Source organism: Salvia hispanica, chromosome 2 (genome assembly GCF_023119035.1).
Source record: "Salvia hispanica cultivar TCC Black 2014 chromosome 2, UniMelb_Shisp_WGS_1.0, whole genome shotgun sequence".
In the NCBI taxonomy this organism is placed as follows: domain Eukaryota; kingdom Viridiplantae; phylum Streptophyta; class Magnoliopsida; order Lamiales; family Lamiaceae; genus Salvia; species Salvia hispanica.
This window is the reverse complement of record NC_062966.1, coordinates 35,300,065-35,318,190: the sequence shown is the minus strand read 5'-3', so window position 1 is coordinate 35,318,190 and position 18,126 is coordinate 35,300,065. Positions and strand designations below refer to the sequence as shown.

The 18,126-nt window shown below is 37.9% G+C and overlaps 4 protein-coding genes across 4 annotated transcripts; 1 reads left to right on the top strand and 3 right to left on the bottom strand.

Annotated features, from left to right (window-relative positions):
• Positions 1-1,295: 1,295 nt before the first annotated feature.
• Positions 1,296-3,267, bottom strand: LOC125206189 (RING-H2 finger protein ATL46). Its single transcript, XM_048105476.1, has one exon. The coding sequence runs from the start codon at positions 2,660-2,662 to the stop codon at positions 1,538-1,540; it is 1,125 nt and encodes a 374-aa protein (XP_047961433.1). The 5' UTR covers positions 2,663-3,267; the 3' UTR covers positions 1,296-1,537.
• Positions 3,268-5,469: 2,202 nt separating this feature from the next.
• LOC125204412 (probable inactive receptor kinase At2g26730) lies at positions 5,470-7,973 on the bottom strand. Its single transcript, XM_048103073.1, has 2 exons — positions 6,356-7,973; positions 5,470-6,265 (listed from the first exon to the last, which is right to left on the bottom strand). Exons 1-2 carry the CDS (start codon positions 7,599-7,601, stop codon positions 5,658-5,660), a joined length of 1,854 nt encoding a protein of 617 aa, XP_047959030.1. The 5' UTR covers positions 7,602-7,973; the 3' UTR covers positions 5,470-5,657.
• A 684-nt stretch (positions 7,974-8,657) lies between these two features.
• Positions 8,658-11,755, bottom strand: LOC125205508 (ubiquitin-conjugating enzyme E2-23 kDa-like). The gene is made up of 7 exons (XM_048104490.1): positions 11,570-11,755; positions 10,511-10,577; positions 10,228-10,307; positions 9,747-9,861; positions 9,415-9,467; positions 9,126-9,254; positions 8,658-9,006 (listed from the first exon to the last, which is right to left on the bottom strand). The coding sequence occupies exons 2-7, from the start codon at positions 10,552-10,554 to the stop codon at positions 8,864-8,866; spliced, it is 564 nt and encodes a 187-aa protein (XP_047960447.1). The 5' UTR covers positions 10,555-10,577; positions 11,570-11,755; the 3' UTR covers positions 8,658-8,863.
• Positions 11,756-13,644: 1,889 nt separating this feature from the next.
• LOC125206875 (WAT1-related protein At3g28050-like) lies at positions 13,645-17,024 on the top strand. Its single transcript, XM_048106090.1, has 8 exons — positions 13,645-13,667; positions 13,726-14,088; positions 14,158-14,223; positions 14,305-14,418; positions 15,910-16,150; positions 16,243-16,401; positions 16,480-16,631; positions 16,715-17,024. The coding sequence occupies exons 1-8, from the start codon at positions 13,645-13,647 to the stop codon at positions 16,884-16,886; spliced, it is 1,290 nt and encodes a 429-aa protein (XP_047962047.1). The 3' UTR covers positions 16,887-17,024.
• Positions 17,025-18,126: the final 1,102 nt, after the last annotated feature.

The following is an 18,126-nucleotide window of genomic DNA, read 5'->3' as shown; positions in this document are numbered from 1 at the left end:
TTGGAAATTAGAATCACCATAGACACGGAGTAAATGAGGAATCATTTGTTATATATTTTTGAAAATAAACAAAAAAACATGCCATCTCCAAGAACACTTCTTAAGCCAAAGAAACAATATCAAAATGAACATAAGATACACTTCACAAAAATCTCTTAAACATATCACAATTACCTCCTTTGTTTAAATTTCAAAGACAAATCTGTAATGTACTCCTATGCATAGTATAGTAATTGATAGTACTCCATTGTTCATCAAGAATGTGCAAGGACCATGAGTAGGTACTTTTGCAAATATGAATTACTATGAGTATAATAATATAAGGGGTGTTTTTTCAAAAAAATACAAATTACACTCTTTATAAATGGCTAATAAAGCAATAATTGCACACACTTGGTGGGAGTATAAGAGAAACATTTTGTAAATTCTTCAAAATTGTAATAAGGGTATTTATAAACCATGAGTTAGCATGAGTACCATCCAACTAGCAATGTATTCACAAGGTGAATGACAAGGATAATATTGTTTTTATATGTCTTTGGGCCAAAACAAAAGTAACAATCCTATCAAAGTTGAAAAACAAAGGGCACTAAACCATGGCCCCAATGCAAAGTGGCCACAAAAAAAGAAGTTTTGAACATACAAAAAGAAGCTCTTATCACTAGAAATTGCCTCAGACAACTCTTTTCATGGATCCCACCAAATGGTCCCAATCAAAAGGAAAACAACTCCACATACATAAAGGGCTAAACAACAGCACATAATCAAAAGGCAAAAGAATAGAATAAATTTACTAAACCAAAGTGGAGTGATGCAAATAGCTACCAACTTTAGCAGGTCAAGACCAAGTCCAAAAGCAAACATGAATTCTCCATGATTTTGATGAACTCCCTACAAACTTTTGCGAATCCAAGAATCAAGATCTTTAAAGAAAGTGCAGCAAATTCATCGACTGACACGAGGCACAAAAGCTTTTGCTATGAGAAGGAAGATGGTGCTTTTACACAATCGTTGGTACGAAGTTCAGCTCTCGATGAGGATAGGGAGATATGATGTTAAATGAAACACATACTACTATGTGGAAATTTTCCCAGATCAAGACAGCTTTCTAACTAAACATGGTTCATGTCTAATCCTGATATCTCATTCAATCATTCCAATCCAATCATATGAAAAGAAGTATGGTGATTTATGAGTTATTCGATTATTGTGAGACGACCTAGAAAGGTAATGCAACTATGCAATCATGCCACAAGTAACGAGTTTTCTCCAATGATGCATTTAAGATATGTCCAAACAAGAAAAAAACAAGATATGAACAGCATCAGATTATTGTAACAAGAAGATCCAAATGGCAATATATGAAAGCACAAAATATATAAAAGATAACCTAAAACTGATAGGAGACTCTGATTCATTATATAGCTATACCAAATTCTTTCCAATCATGCAACTAATTTTTGTCATAGCAAAAGTAAGCCAAGCAACTGCCATTTCACTGATGATGGATGATGAATCAAAAAATAAAAAAGACCTTTCACACGCCTTCGCCTCTATGCATCCAGGATAAGTCGAGGTTTGGTGGCGACGAACTCTCCAAGTGGGCTCCCGAGGAGCTTGCAAACTTCCCCTTCTTCGACCACAACCAAATCTTGGAAACAGAGTAGCTATCAGTCTTTGTTCCAATACTTATCTTCTTGCCATCCGTGTTTTCATCTGCCGGAGCATTAGCGGCCTGCTCGGCCCCTCTGACAAGCTGTGCTCGATTGCGAGCTCGTTCTTGGCTCAAGGCAACCTTAAGGCTAGCATCACCAACTACATACTGATAGGAACCCAGTGAGTAACACCTTCTAGCATCCAATCTACTGCTGCTAGACTCTCCTATGCTTTCCCCCGCTTCGGTTTCATCCAATTTTCGAAACTTCCCAAGCCTAACAGGAAAGACCCCCTTCTCCGTAGCAACCTCCTCGATCTCCACCCTCTTCTGAGTAAGAGAGAATCCATTATCACCAAAGCCAGGGCAGCCATCCTCCTCCCTAAAGTCATCATAATCGAACATCGGATTCTCTATCGAGAACCCAGGGTTGAAAAGTGTCCCCCTACAAAGAGGGCAAGAGGAATTCGACAAAAGCCAGGTGTCAATGCAGCTCAAATGAAAGGCATGGCTACACATAGGAAGCAACCTCAGCTGATCAGTCTCTGTAAACTCACACAAGCAAACTGCACAATCAAACGGCTCCTTCGGACCCACAACCTCCTTGTACGAAAACACAGGCAACGCGTCTATAAAAGCCTGATCCAAGCCAGAGTCATGCAAATGGAAGAGCTGCTGCAGCTGCCTCTGAAGGGCATCAGAGGTGGAGGATTCGACATTCCGACTGGACTGAGACGAGGAGGGGTTCTTGGTGAGGAATCTCACAAGCAAGTGGAGCAGACCAGATATGAAAAAGAGCACAGCTAAGATGACTATAATGAACAGAACAGCAGGGCTGATTCTTGTCCCAGATTCCTTGTGGCTATCAACATAAGACGAAGGTGGTGCAAGAACAAACGGAGGGGGGTTTGCCAAGACTCCATCTTTTTGACTGATTTGATGGTTAATCCAAGAAATTTTCAAATGGGAGTGAGCAACCTGCCCAGAAACCCATCTTTGCCCTTGCATTTCTATTTTGGGACAAACCACCTCAACATTCTCACAAAAAATTCCCACTCAGTGTCTGAACAACACACATCCCCCACCACCACAAACCTCAACTTTTACAGCTCCCAATTTTATGCAACCAAAAATTCAAAATAAAACTCAAATATGATTTCAGATAGATACAGCAGCAGGTGGGCTAAAGCTAATAAAGAACTGGTTGTTCAATAATACCAAAAAATGACGACACCAGTAGCTTTACACATACATATATTGAAGCTTCACCTACCTTGATGCTGAAGAAGACAAACCCCTTTATATGTATATTAGAAATGGACCCGCTTCTTGCAGCTCCAGCAAAACCCTAAAGACTAAGCTTTTCCCTTGGAATCTCACACCCCTTTTATAATGCTCTCTCCCCTTTCTCTCTCTCTCACCTTCAAACAAATCTTTACTCATAAATATTGATATACAGCCAAGATTTGGTCTGAATATATATAATTGCAATTCATCTATAACAGGATATGTGCCAAAATAAAAATTAGAATGCGCAGTGACAGAGGCGAGTGCGTGTGAATTTCACACAAGCGAACGGAGGGAGAAACCGAAATGGAAGATAAAGGGTCGTCACTAGTTTTCAAAGTAAATGATTTTGCTTAAAAAAGACACCATTTTAATTTTTTCTTTCCCTTTCAAAAGAAAAAAGATAAAGATTCACACTTTTGCCTGAGTGCACGCGCCGATACGGCGCGTGGATTTGGTGGTCAATGGTAAGCCGACAAAACGCCTCATATGGCCTTAAAATGTGGGCGTGAGTCATATTTAGAGCTAGTGTTCGTGCCAGATCAACTTTACTATTTACAGACGCTGATTTAATTTGTTGACAATTTTGGCCTTATCAGTTTGAGGCATCGTTGACTGTTCCTCGTGATGAATTCATGGGTAAAAGTGTCAATTAGAGTGAAAGAGGTTGACTGGTGGAAGCCGGTTTCTATCTGGCTCTATCATTTTGCTGATTTGCATTTTCAAGGCTTAGTTAATGACTTGAAGTTAGCGGTTACTTGATATTTTTTGAGTTGAAATTTACGATACTTTCTTCTGAGAGGGTAAAGAAAATTTATTACACTTAAACTATTTATTTGACCAGAAAATTTGAACTTGATCTTATCAGAAAATTTAAAATTTTGTTTTATTTAATTTTGAAAAAAATAGAATTTAAACATAATACTACATCTCTATTTAATCTGGCTCTATAATATTATGTTGAATTGCTTGAATTGGCAACGAAGAAATAACAATTTTTTTTAATATATTCAATATCTTTGTCAATTTAAATCTAGCTTTTCGTTTCGATCAGTTCTAAATTTCATTTTAATTTAACTTATTTTAAAGCACGTTTGTATCTTACTCAATTTTTAGATATCATCAATAGCCATAGCAAATTAGAAAATTAAATCTTAAACCTCATCCAATTAAAGTATATTCGAAGCTAGTATAATATAATGATACATCAAGTTGGATAATATACATGAGGCATGAGCGACAGATCGAACAAAATAATCTTAAAATTATTATCATATTTGCTATTTTACTTATACACACAAAATCTGAGAATTTCACGAGTTGAAACTCACAAAATAGTCAATATTTGAACTCAAACTCATATTTGAGTTAAATACGTTCAGATCGAATCTTAACTCGTTTCGCAATGAGGTGTCTCGCACAAGACTTCGTCTTTTTTTTTTTTTTTTTGTACGTATAGTATTGCTAGTAGGCTTATGTAAGATTTTTTGAAAGCTTGTGGTTAAACACATTGCTTGTCTTGTCCGTCATTAATATATGGTTGGAATGACTTAAGGGGGATGGCCAATTCCACCTCTATAATTAATCTTTAATTTAAAGGCAATTTGATATGTAAGCATTGTGTTCAAAATGAGACAACACAATTGATACAATGAATTAGGTCACAAGAAACAAAGGAGGAAACCACATGGCCAAAAAGGTTTACATATATACATATATACTATTTTTTGTTGGTGTTTTATTTTGTTTCATATATACATGTCATGTTGATGATGATTTGGTGAAAAGTTAGTCAATAATTCATTAGTATGTTCACAAAAAAAATATTTATAGTCTAATTATCATAAATGAGTTAGTAGTGTATATTCATTTCGGTGTTTGCGTGAATGATTTGAATTCGATATTTATTTTCGAAGTTGGATGTCAATATAAAACAGTTTTAGAGATATTTTTTTATTTGATAGATATATATGAACAACTACAATAAATAGTGGATCGCATATATGAACAACCATGGAATATTAATAAATACACCTCTTTTCTCGTCACTTATTTTATATTCAATCACATTCTTGACGGGATTGCATAATTATTTTAATAATTAAATTAAATCTTTAGGTTGTGATGATGAAACCTTTTGCAACCACCCAATTTGCTAGCAAATGCGCATTATGTTGGCTTAGTAGTAGGTGATAAAAAGTGACATTCAACTAATATTTCGTTAATTGTGGAATAATGTTTTATTGAAAATGAAAAAAAAATAGTAATAGTATATGCCAAAACTAAAATGATGGTGAAATAGTAATCAATAAACACTAATTCCACTTATATAGAGAAAAGTTGAGCCCGGATAATTATTTCCAAAAACAACTTCAGTCAGAAAAGAAAAAGACAATTCCACTAGATTAGGTTATTTTAAGCCACATTAATATTTTCAAATGTAATGATAAGTTTGCTTCCAACAACAAACTTCAAACTTATGTTTTCTAGCCAAATAATGTTACCTTACTCTTGTAAAACGCAATCCAAATAAAAACTCAAAATTACCATAATGTTGTTGCATCAAATTGAGGAGCTTACAATTAAAAAACCAAGACATTTCCTATACTTTATTAGATTAAATCATGATACTAACTTGATCTAAGAACAAGCAAACATTAACAAATGATTCCACATTATAAATTTGTCTACTTACCATCTTTAGGTTGTGATGAAACTATAGACCAGTAAAAGATCTAGTCACGGAGAGGTCCGAGACGTCCAAAGACCTCTCATCCTCCTCCCTCAAGGCGCCAATCGCAAGCGCCACCTGTCTCATACTTGGCCGCGCCTCAGGGGGTTTAGCCACACACTTGATGGCGATCCGCAGCAAACGCACCATCCTCTCCTCGTTGATACACTCCCGCATCAAGTCCTTATCGAACACCTCCACCGTCCACTCCTCCCTGACCACGGCCACCACCCAGGTCGCCAGGTCCAAGCCCTCAGTGAGAACCATCCTCCCCGTGAGCAGCTCTAGCAGAACCACCCCAAACGCGTAACTGTCTACCTTGAATATAGCCTTGTAGTCCTCCTGAGCCTCCTGAAGGGCGCCATTCGCAAGAATGCCGCCCTTCTGGTCCTGGCTCTGGTCCAGCATCAGCCCATATTCGCTGATGCTGGGCTCCATATTCTTGTTCAACAGAATGTTGGATGATTTAAGGTTTCCGTGAGGGATCCGGTCGTACTGCAGCTCGTCGTGCATGTACGCTAACGCGTCAGCTATCGTAGCAGCAATAGACAGCCTGCTGGTCCAGTCCAGCGGCCGTCTGTTACTGCTGGTTCCTATCATTTTCAACAAATCGTGATCATATTAAACAAAAACAGTTACTACTATATCCCAATCAAGAAACTGGGAAGGGAGAAGCTTCCTACCATGAATGTGTTTGAAGAGATTTCCATTCTGCTGAAACTCATACACAATGAGCTTCTCCTGTCCAGAACTATAGTAGGCAACAGCAGGCATAACATGGGAGTGTTTCACCTGATTAAGCCTCTTCATCCTCTGCCTAAACTCACCACTTGAAATCTGCCAATCCTTAATCCTCTTCACTGCAAGAACCATCCCATGATCCTCACAGACAACCTTGTACACACTCCCATGGCTCCCTCTCCCCAGAAGCTCCGCGGGCGCCTTGAGAAGCTCGTCGAACCTCATCCCGTTCCCTTCCCCGCTCGCCACCACCATCAACGAGGCCGAAGCCGAGGCCGACATCTGCCCGCTCTCTGCGCTCGAATACTCATTTTTTCCCTCCTTCGAATTCACCTCCGGCTTGATCACGCTTTCCACGCCAGCGTCTTCGCCTCGCTTCGACTTCTTCGCCTTCTTCCGCAGCCATATGAGGACGAGGAGCACCGCGACGAAGGCGATCGCCACGTACCCCATGTACATCAGAATCTGTTTATTTGTGAGACCTTTCTTTTTGACCTGCGGCGGAGGCGGAGGAGAAGGCGGAGGCGCGTCGGGAGCTGACTCAGCAGCGGCGACTAAAGAGCAATTTTCAGTCAGCGGAGGGCCGCAGAGGTCTGGATTGTCTAAAAAGCTTCCCGGCGGCAGGCCACGCGCCCCGACCGGGATGAGGCCGGAGAGGCGGTTGTGGGAGACGTTGAAGACGCGGAAACGCGAGAAATCGAGGTCCGGGATCTCACCGGAGAAGTTGTTTTGTTGGGCTAGGAACGCGGTGAGGGCGCTCATGCGTGACAGATCGGGCAAGGATGCGGAAATGTGGTTGGAAGATATGTCTAAGTGGGCGAGGGCGGAGCAGTTGGAGATGGCGGGAAAATTCGGCGAAGAGCGGAGGGAATTTCCGGCGACGATGAGGATGGAGAGGGACTTGGAGAGGGATTGGGAGAGGCAGAGGGTTCCGGGGTCGAATACGCCGGCGAGGCCGAGGGCGGTGAGGTCGATTTTCTGGACGTGGAGGAGGTGTTTATCGCAGGTGACGCCGCGCCATTTGGCGGTGCAGGGGTCGGAGGTGGAGTTCCAGCCGGAGATGGTGGTGTTCTTGTTGTTGTTGGAGAGTTTGGAGAAGAAGTCGAGGAGGGAATCTCTCACTAGATTCTCCTCTGATTTCGCCAGCTGCAGGAGAAGAAGAATAAGAAGAAGCGTGAATTGCTTCATGGTGTGTGAAAGTGAAAGTGAAAGGGATGAGGATGGAGATGGAGAGAGAAGATAATATGAATGGCATTGCGGAGATTGCCAAGGCTTTGATCAGGTCTGAGGAAGAAGAGTCCATGCAGATCGTGTTGGAATTAATTTAAGGTGCCGGCGAGAGATGCTTTGATTCAGTTAGTGATGATTCTTGATTTCTCAAATGGGAACTACGATAACGACGTTTTCAGCCTCATTCATTTAGTAATCATCGTAGTTGAACAAATATAGCAGTTGGTTAGTTTCTATTTGTCGTGTTTTAGTTAGTTTATTGGTTTGGGACCGAATTGTTGGTTTAATTATTTGGTTTGATTCATTCTCAAATAGGATTTGTGGTGATTGGATTGATAAAGGTGATATACTATAATTTATTGGGGTTCAAGAATAGCCGGTTTATGTCTTCAATAGAAGTGGAGCTGTAATCGGCCAGTTCAAGAATCACTGTTTTATGATTGAAATAGAAGTGGTATTTAAACGGACAAGATAACATATTTAACTGTTTCGATTTTGAATCGATAATATGTTGCTCTGGTTCATAATTGGCGTTTTGTTTTAAGTTTTGTTTCGGACTTTCAACGATGTTCCACAATTTTCACAGTATTTTCTAGTTCGAAAATATCAGAGCCAGTTCGGGTTAAGCCCATCAAGGACGATTATGATTCGGGAACCAACACCGTTAGTTTGTTCCAATTTGAACCGGCGATTCTGATTTAACCATGCATCCCTAACTGTGTTTATTTAAACCCATCACGGACAGCTACAGTTCAAAACCAAAACCGCCGGTTTAGTTTCAGGCCAAACCGAAGGGGTGCATGATGCATACAATAACTAGTACTTTATTTTCAATTAATCATAAAAACAACTGAGGTATTCAGAGTTTGAATCCGTCATCAAGTTTAGCACGTAGGTTGCTGATGCCATTTCACAGTCTCAGTCTACACAAAACACAATCATGTGACAAATTCTTGCCAGAAAAAGGGCATCTTTCCACCTGCAAATGTCCAAATCTTTCACACTAATAGACGCTGTAATTAAAAACATAGATAGATAGATACAAGCCAGCATCAGACAGTAACAAATAAGTCTGATTGTGCAAGCATTACATCCAATTGAGTAATAAACTAGAAATTTGGAACTCAAATGGATATTCAACTCCCCTACTCTACTATGCTATATTAACCATTCATGATACAATTAATTATAACAAAACAATGCATCACCAGTTTTGCCCCCTAAGGATCCGCATGCCCCGCCACTTCGTCCTCGCTTTCGCTCCGCCCGTCGCTGTAGGCCTCATTGTCACTCACTTCCTCGTCACTCTCATCGCTCCCGCTATTATCAGCGTGATTCTTCTTTGCATACCGGTCACAATACTCTGGATCACGCGAGGAATAAAAAAGATCGTGAGAAATGTATGCGTACCAATAGCAACTCACCATTTGCGGGCATTAGCCTTTCTAGCTTCTCCTTTCGAGACAGAGTTAAAGGACATACCCTTAACTTTTTGGTCGTATTGCTCTTTGTCTTTCATCATCAGAGACGCAGCATCACCGTTGAGTGGGTCTGAAGGGTTAGGATAGAGTAGAAGCTGGGGGAGGAAAACCTCGAACACATTCAACAGATCTGCATATGGATATACATTTTATTAAGCCAATGCAATGCCGGTCTCGTGACATAATTCGATACAAATATAGTCGTGAAACAGCAATGGAGCTGGGATTTTAAAATGAGGGACCCTGAATTTGTAAATGTCGGGAGCTATAATCAATTGCTTTGAGCTTACCATACATTGGACTCCACGACTGGTTGATGACATCCAAGCATACCGAACCCGACCTATCATCCAAATATTTGAACAGATAAACATGATATCATACATGAAAAAGCTGCTAAAGGGTCATAAAATTAAATGATACTCCATGACAAATGGATTTCAGGTATACTCTCCAAGTGCCAAAGTTAGTGTATATAATAACAGAACTGCGAAGTAACTTTTTGCGTATCCACATCCGAATTGTTCACATGCATTAAAAGGCAGTTCCGGGATTGAAAGTCAGCAGGAAGAGGCTTATATTCCTCTGATATAGCTGCAACGAAAAACGCATGGGAACTTACAGCTCGTCAACATTGGGGTGGAAGATTTTGTTGACGAACCCAATCGAAGGAGATTTGTAAGGATAAGCATCTGGAAGTTCCACGCGAACTTTCCAAACTCCACCTTCGTACGGACCTACAATCGCAGGACCACCCTCCTCAAACTTGTGATCAATTTTATCGGAACTCCAAAATTATCCATCATCAGTCAAGGATTTATGTACCAAAAGCGTCTACGTGAACTAATAATCACTTTCCAGAAGGCCAAACAGAGTAAAGTTATGCACTGAGAAGTATAAGCAACAAACAAAAAATATTGCGAATAAAAATTTAATCTAGTTGTGATATTGTCAATTAGGTTGTTCATAAAAGGATAGAAATGAGAAAATGAAAGTGACAAATAATTAAACAGTATTGCCAACACGATAACAAAACTCTCAAGTGTAGAAAATGAAGTCATATCAAATGGAAGCAATCACATGCTAAAGTAGGGTGGCATTACTTTCTTTTGGGCCATGAAATTCCACATTGAACTCGTTGATGCCATCATTTATGGGCTCCACAGTGTAGTCACTCATCATTCTACAACATAAACATTAGGTTAGGTAATAGAATTCAGAGTTGCCATTCTTAGCTACAACCTCCAAACTATAGATATCTCCGATGAATGCAACGTGAAGAGGGAAATATTAATCAATTGTTGGCCAATCAGAATGGTGAACACGAGCTGGATAACCGTAGAGATGGTTGTTAGCAGTAGAGAAACTAATCCAAAAATCACTTACAATTTCATGACATCCATGTCACGCCTTTTGCTGGGGGAGGACATTTTGTCTAAGAGCTATCCTTCGACTGCAAAACAAGGAAAATGTGAAAACAGATTTAAAAAAGTTTACAACTTGAAGAAAGAATCGTAAAGAGTGACAAAAGAATGGAACCATCACATATTCATGCTAATGTCTTGCAGAATTTTCTAGAAACAAAACCTTGAATTGCAGGCTTGAGAAAGCAACATATAGACAACTATTACTACTTAAAAAACTAAACTCCAACTTAAATAGAAGACCATTTTCCGGGAGAAAACGACGAAACTAGAAAGCGTAGCTAATTAATTTTGCATCGTGAGAAGAAAGAGATCGGGACATCAGCAGTTTGGTGGAATCTCCACCTTGCAATTGCAATTAAGAGCACTGAAACTATAAATAAAAGATCCATATCTCATGAACTGTCAAATTTCCTAAAACTTAAGACATTTCAAGAGATGATTCCTTCCCTTTAAGCAATATGGAAGCAATACTAAATAAAGCATATCAACAGCCTTTCTGGCATATACTATGGATCGATGGAGTACCAAAAACTCCCAAATCATTCAACACAACAATCTCTAGCACTACAACAACGACGTTTTATGAGTTTTAGATTGTAAGGTTTCTATTTCAACTATGTTCCTGGCTTTGATTTCTAGAAACTCAATGGCATCTATACTTACTCACCTATTCAGCTATTCCAATGCAGCAATTCTCATAGCCTTTATCAAGTGGGAAACTTTTTCAATTTTTTTGCAGTTAAAGCTGATTAAGTTAACATATGCATTCTCTAACTTGCACAAATCTTCAATTACCATAGCAAAAGATTCCCCAAAACAGGGCAAAACGTTCAGCACAGAATTTCTGTAACTAATCATCAGAAAAAAGGGGGAAAAGTGCAAAATCTCAAGAGCCCACATCACCATTAAACCCAAACAACAACAAAAACATTCAATCACACTCCAAGATCGAAAAATCAAGAATCCCACAATCCTAAATCATCGCATTAATTAGCAGAAATTAACACTCAAAACTAACCCAAGAGAATAGAGAGAACAACAGGAGCAGTAGATCAAGATTAAATTTTTAAGGCCTGCGGTGTGTTGAATAAGCTAGAAATGTAATGATGAGATATGAAGGGCATATGTCGACATTATTAAATTGGGTGTTGCACAGCCACTACGAAAAATTCGATGTTTCATAAGATTTAGGTATTCAGTTTCCACGTTCACGTGCTGAGTCGGTGAAGAGATAATGTAGCTTTCCTTTAAATTGCGAAAAGCTTAACATTCGAAAAATGAATTCTTTTAATTCTGTGGTATATTAATAGCTGCCGGTTTTGGCTCTTCTCCACCAAATCTTGAACGCGCGATTCTATTTTTACCTCATTGTTGAAGATGTTATCAGATTTTTTTAAAAAGAAATTGGTAAACACAATACACTGAATTACGATCAACCACCTTTCGAATGAATGTGGACAACTTATCTACAGAGGAGAATTACGAGAAAATTGGTGATATTTTTAATTTTTAAGGCAGAGTATATTGTTTGTGTTTATAAATGGTGCTATTAAAAAATTGCCACTAAAAATAGTGGTAACGTGTCCAAAGTAGAGGTGAAGACAATAAATATTGAACTCGAATTAAATATTGGAATTTGGAAAACCATATTATGTGTATTCTTATCGAAAATTTTAGATAAAAAATATACCACATGGAGTCTCGATCAATCGGTAACCCAATCAATAATTAACTGACTAAAACCCTACTGAAATGCAAGGCCCATATACTTGCGTGTTTATCTGTTTGATGCAATGATAATACATCACCCAATTATAAAAAATAACATAATACTAGTAATATTTCAAGACTCAATAGCTAAGAGCATGTTTGATTGGGGTGATAACTCCATCTATGGATAGAAATTCATGAACAACCATAATACTTCCTCCGTCCCAAGGTATTAGACCAACTTTCCTTTTTGGGATGTCCTAACATATTAGACTCATTTCCTTTTTTAGCAAAAAGCATCTATCTTATTTTATTCTCCACCTACTCTTTTCTCTCTTCTCTTCCCTACTTTTCCCTCTCTCATACTTTACTCTCTCCACTTTAACTATTTAAATATCACTTCCTTAAATCATGTGCCCAAAAGAAGTGAGTCTAATACTCCGGGACGGAGGGAGTACTACTTATGGGTTAATAAAACTAATACTCCATTCATCTGCGAAAAATAGTCGCATTTTACCATTTAAGATGTCCATGCAAATAGTCATGTTTTTTAAATGGAAACTCTCTCTTATATTTTTCACTTTTTTCTCCATATTTCTCTTATTTTATCAATCTTTCTCTTTTTTTTCTTTTTTTCTTTTTTTCTCTTATTTTACTAATAACTTTACTAATATGACTATTTTATTTGGAAGGACAGAGTAATTAATACTGTTTGCAAGAATTCGGTGGTTCACCTCTTGGTTTCATTGGCATTGCATAACACTAATTAAACAGTTGGTTGACGTGATAAGAACATGCCTAATTGATAATACGAAACATATTATTGTGTTGTTTATGTCACCAATTGATTTTCGAAGAAGACAACTAGACTGATATGAGGAGAGAACAAGTATCAAAATTTACCAAATTTACTATTAGGATACTCTGTATCCAACAAAAGAAAGAAAGAAAACGATGATACAAATATAATCTCACGCCATATCAATCTCATACATTCAACTTTGTACCATACTATCCAAGTCTTGATTATGATATAAAAGGCCGATTTCACATAGTGCGACTATAGGAGTATACACATGCAATTAAGGTCATTTCCGATTAATAAGATCTGTATCAACCATAAAAGCGTGAACGATCAACATTTATTCAATTCAACTTTCCACTAATTAAAAAGAGAGATTTTCTCCATATTCATATGAGGAGTTTTCCTTCGTTCCAAAATAAATATCACATTTTTCTCCTTCATATTAATATAAATATATTATATTTCTCCTGACTTAGCACACAAAATATCTTCTAAAATCTCGTATTATTGGCAAAGAGTATGACATCTAGTATGACATCTCTCGCTACTTAGTATACAACTCATGTTATTATTCAAGTATGGCATCAAATATACGACCAAGGCAATAATTAATATTTACGCGCATCGCTTTCGAAGTGGGCCCCACCAAGTTGAGAAAGCACTCCTGACTCCACACTCCACTACCCTATAAGGCGCTATAATATCAAGTGCAACATCGACCAAAACGGAAAAATAAAATTGTCCCAAAAAAAAAAAAAAAAAAACATTGCGTGTGCCGGTAACACGCTCAGGCGAAAAAAAAAGATAAAAAAAAGGATGGCGGCAGGCGGGCGGAGCAGCTACTGCTACCGCGAAGCGCTCCCCTTCGGCGCCATGGTGTCGATGGAGTGCCTCAACGTCGGCCTCAACACGCTCTTCAAATTCGCCGCCGATCGCGGCATGAGCCGCCACGTCTTCCTCGTCTACGCCTACGGCGTCGCCGCCCTCCTCCTCCTCCCCTCCCTCTTCTTCTCCCGCCGCCGGTGCGTCGATCTCTCTCCCCCGCCTTCTAATTCATTCATTTGTTAATTGATTCTCTGTTTTGATTTCAGATCGCGAGTGCTGCCGTCGCTAAATTCCTCGATACTGCTGAAGATGTTCCTGCTCGGAGCCATCGGGTGAGTCGCCGTCCCTCGATTGCTCTTAATTTCAATTGATTGATCGATTAATTGATTGATTTTGTGTGTTATTTGCGGAAGGTATGCTTCGCAGATAATGGGGTATACCGGCATCAATTACGGCTCTCCCACGCTGGCTTCCGCCATGAGCAACCTTGCTCCGGCCTTCACTTTCCTGCTCGCTGTCATTTTCAGGTCATTTTACTTTCCTATCTCTCTCTCCAAATTACTGTTTTTGTCCTTTTCTCATCTAAGCATCATTTTAATGCAAAATTATTTTAAACATGGATAGAAAACAAAAAACCTACTATCTCTCCGTTCCATAATAAGAGTCCTATTTTGTCATTTCGATCCGTCTCACACTAAAAGTTCTATTTCACTTTTATCATATATTCCACCAACTTATTTCAATCATATTTTGTTATAAAACTAATATATACATAAGTGAGACTCATATTTCACTAAATTATTCAATCAAATTTTATTTATATTTCTTAAAACCGTGATAACTAAATAAGACTGTTATTGCGGGACGAATGAGGTAATTGAAATATGGACTCATTTTAACAAAATTGGCCGGGTAGACGGGCGCACAACAGGTCTCCCTATGTCGCACATTGTCGTTGTTCAAACTGTGTTTGCTTTGTAGGCATGGACACTGATCTAGGGGTCCTTGGAAGTATTTCTAATTGTTGAACTAGAATTAATTAATGAATTAGGAGTATTATTATTTGAATTCAGTAATAAATGCGTTTGGGGTGAGCGAATAAAATGAAAATAATGGTATTAATTCTCTTGAACTAAAATTTAATGCATTATGTAGTAGTGTGTGATTTTAAGATTTACTATTGTCAGTCACGTAAGTGAGCGGTTAACCTGATTGATAAAAGGTTCAATCTTTTTTGTCTGAGGTTATGAATTTGAATCCAATAAGCATATAATTGGGACCTCATAAATTGAAGAAGCGTGGTTTCGTGGTAACAATAATTGGACTTTGCTTTTACTCAATTTATTTATTTATTTATAAAGTACATGGCATTAACTATGTTGCGTGTTTATAAGTCATCCTTTTGTTTTTGGCTTGTGCCAATAAGAAGCCATTCTTGATTAATAAGAATACGACTAGTTGAATTATTAAAAAGTGAAACTACACACAAACTTATATACACAAGATTTATTAAATTGTGTAACACACCCACCCCACACACGACCCAACCCCACACCAATAATAGTTATTTAGAACGTATCTTTTTCGCATTTGTAACCCCAATTTAAAAATAAACTAAAAAGGGGATGTAGAATAGTGATGTGTCTATCCTATTTTTGTGTGGTTCGAATCTTCGACTTTGTTAGCGGAAAAGGATGTAAAATATGCTAATGCTAATTTTTTAATTCAAGAGTATATACTTTTACAAAATCAATTTTAGTCACAGATATTAATTATAGATCTTTATATACAGTAATAATTTTTATTTGTATAGCTAATCGTCATTAAATAATAAAATCGATAACATATTATAATTGCTTAACGAGGTAAAACTTGAGCATCAAATTTAATACTACGTGACAAAATTCTCATTGACTAAAATTTCTTAGGTTAAATTAAAGCGTTAAATGCATGCTTTTGAATAACAGACGAAAATGACAAAACGAGCACACTTATAAAGGAAATAGCTAATGCCGCAGGATGGAAAAGGTAGAGTTATCGAGCAGGACGAGCCGGGCTAAGCTTGCCGGCACAATCATCTCCATATCAGGAGCATTTGTTGTAACATTTTACAAAGGCCCTACCATCAATGCCTCATTTTCCTCCTCTCCGCCTTCACTGCACCAACTAGTACTCGACTCACCTCGATCCGACTGGATCATTGGCAGCCTATTCCTCACCGTTGAATATATGCTCGTGCCAGTGTGGTACATTCTTGTGGTAACTAACTTACCTGCCTTCTCAACTCCAACATATTTATTACAATTTCTCTATGATTGTCCTAATTAAGCCTAAATATAACTTGTATATAGACGCATATTATGAAAGAATACCCTTCGGAGTTTACCATCATCTTCTTCTACACATCTAGCGTGAGCGTTCTAGCTGCAATCGCGGGAACTTTTGCAGAACCGGACTCTAGTAAATGGATGATCAGACCTAATATTGCTTTGGTCTCTATGTTATGTTCGGTAAGTGGTGAAGAATGTGTAGTTTTCATGTATGTTTCCTTCTTTACCTCGTTTCATGGTGTCGATTTTTATGTGTAGGGTGTCTTCAACTGTTGCATAAACAACTCTGTCCATTCATGGGCGTTGCACTTGAGAGGTCCCGTCTTCGTCGCCATGTTTAAGCCTCTCTCGATCGCCATAGCTGCAGCCATGGGAGTTGTCTTCCTAGGCGACACTCTTTATCTTGGGAGGTAGTAATAAATTTCTCAACAGGGGATTCTGTTTTTACCACATAATTGTGTATTTCTCATTTTGATTTTGATGGTGATTTTAGTATCATTGGAGCGACGATAATAGTGATCGGATTCTATACCGTGATGTGGGGCAAAGCGCAAGAAGAGTTTGGCGAGTTTGTGATCGAATCGACAACAGATTTGGAGTCGTCTATGGATCAAAACCATCCGTTGCTACAAAGCTACAAAAGCCATGGCTTGCAGAAGAAGTGAAGTTATAATTGCTAAAGGAAATTAACAACCTTAAGTACATGGTTGTGGCGGTTTGATTATTTAGAATTGTTAAGAGAAGAATATATATCATTGTACATGTATGTATTACTCCAATGTTCATGGTATATGTTTAATGTGTCTGTTGGAAAGAAAATGGAGTATACTACTCCATTAAGGAAGAAAATGATGAATTATGTGACATAAAAGTACTCCATATAAACTGATATATTGAGGATAAACATATTGTGGGGTAGTGTTTACAAATAAAAAGAGATTTACTAACTATTATGGACATTAAAATGGCAAGTCAAAATTGGAATTGTCATAGTCATGAATAATTAACCACAGTATCCGATCATAGTTAAATTTTGGAGCACCAATAATGACATAGTGAGTTGGGCCATGATGTGGAATTCTCAAATAGTGACATGGAGCTAATTTTATATTGGCATCTTGATAAAATAAAAAAGAGTATATAGAAGCATTCACACTAGACAAATTTTATATTGGCATTCTGATAAAATAAAAAGAGTATATAGAAACATGCACACTTAGCAAATGTGTTGGTTGAGTCAAAAAGCTTTATAATCTGCTGTCAATGGACAGAAAAATATGAAGGAACTTGGGAGAAATAACATAAACTTGGAAAGGATGAAGAAAATCCAGATGGATGTTGTGAATATGGGAGAAGATAAACGACTGTCAATTCAATTCAACTTTCCACTAATTAAATATAATAATTATTTAATATGAGTAGTTTTCCTCGAGCTCATAATAAATGTCATATTTTTTTTAATTTGTTTAACAAATAATATCACATTAATACTATATATTATATTCTCTCACTACTTAGTACTCCCTCCGTCCTCCAAAATTTGTTAGATTTTACCATTTTCGTCGATCCCACAAAATTTGTCCTATTTAGACTCTTATAAAAAATAAACGTTAAATTTAGTCTCAATCTTCTCAATGTGAGACTTTTATTCCCCTATACACCTTCATTTAATAACAAAGTCAAACAATATCTTAAAATTCGCATCGGAACAAATTGAGATATCTAATATTATTATCGTGTGTGACATCTATTATAGAAAGAAGAAAATACTTGTTATTTACGCGCGTCGCTTACGAAGGTCCCCAACATGGCCCCCTTCAAGTTTAGAACGCACTCCTACTCCATGGATATGAATCTCCTGCCGTGATGTTAGCAAATTAAGAAATGCTGTTACACTCATTCCAT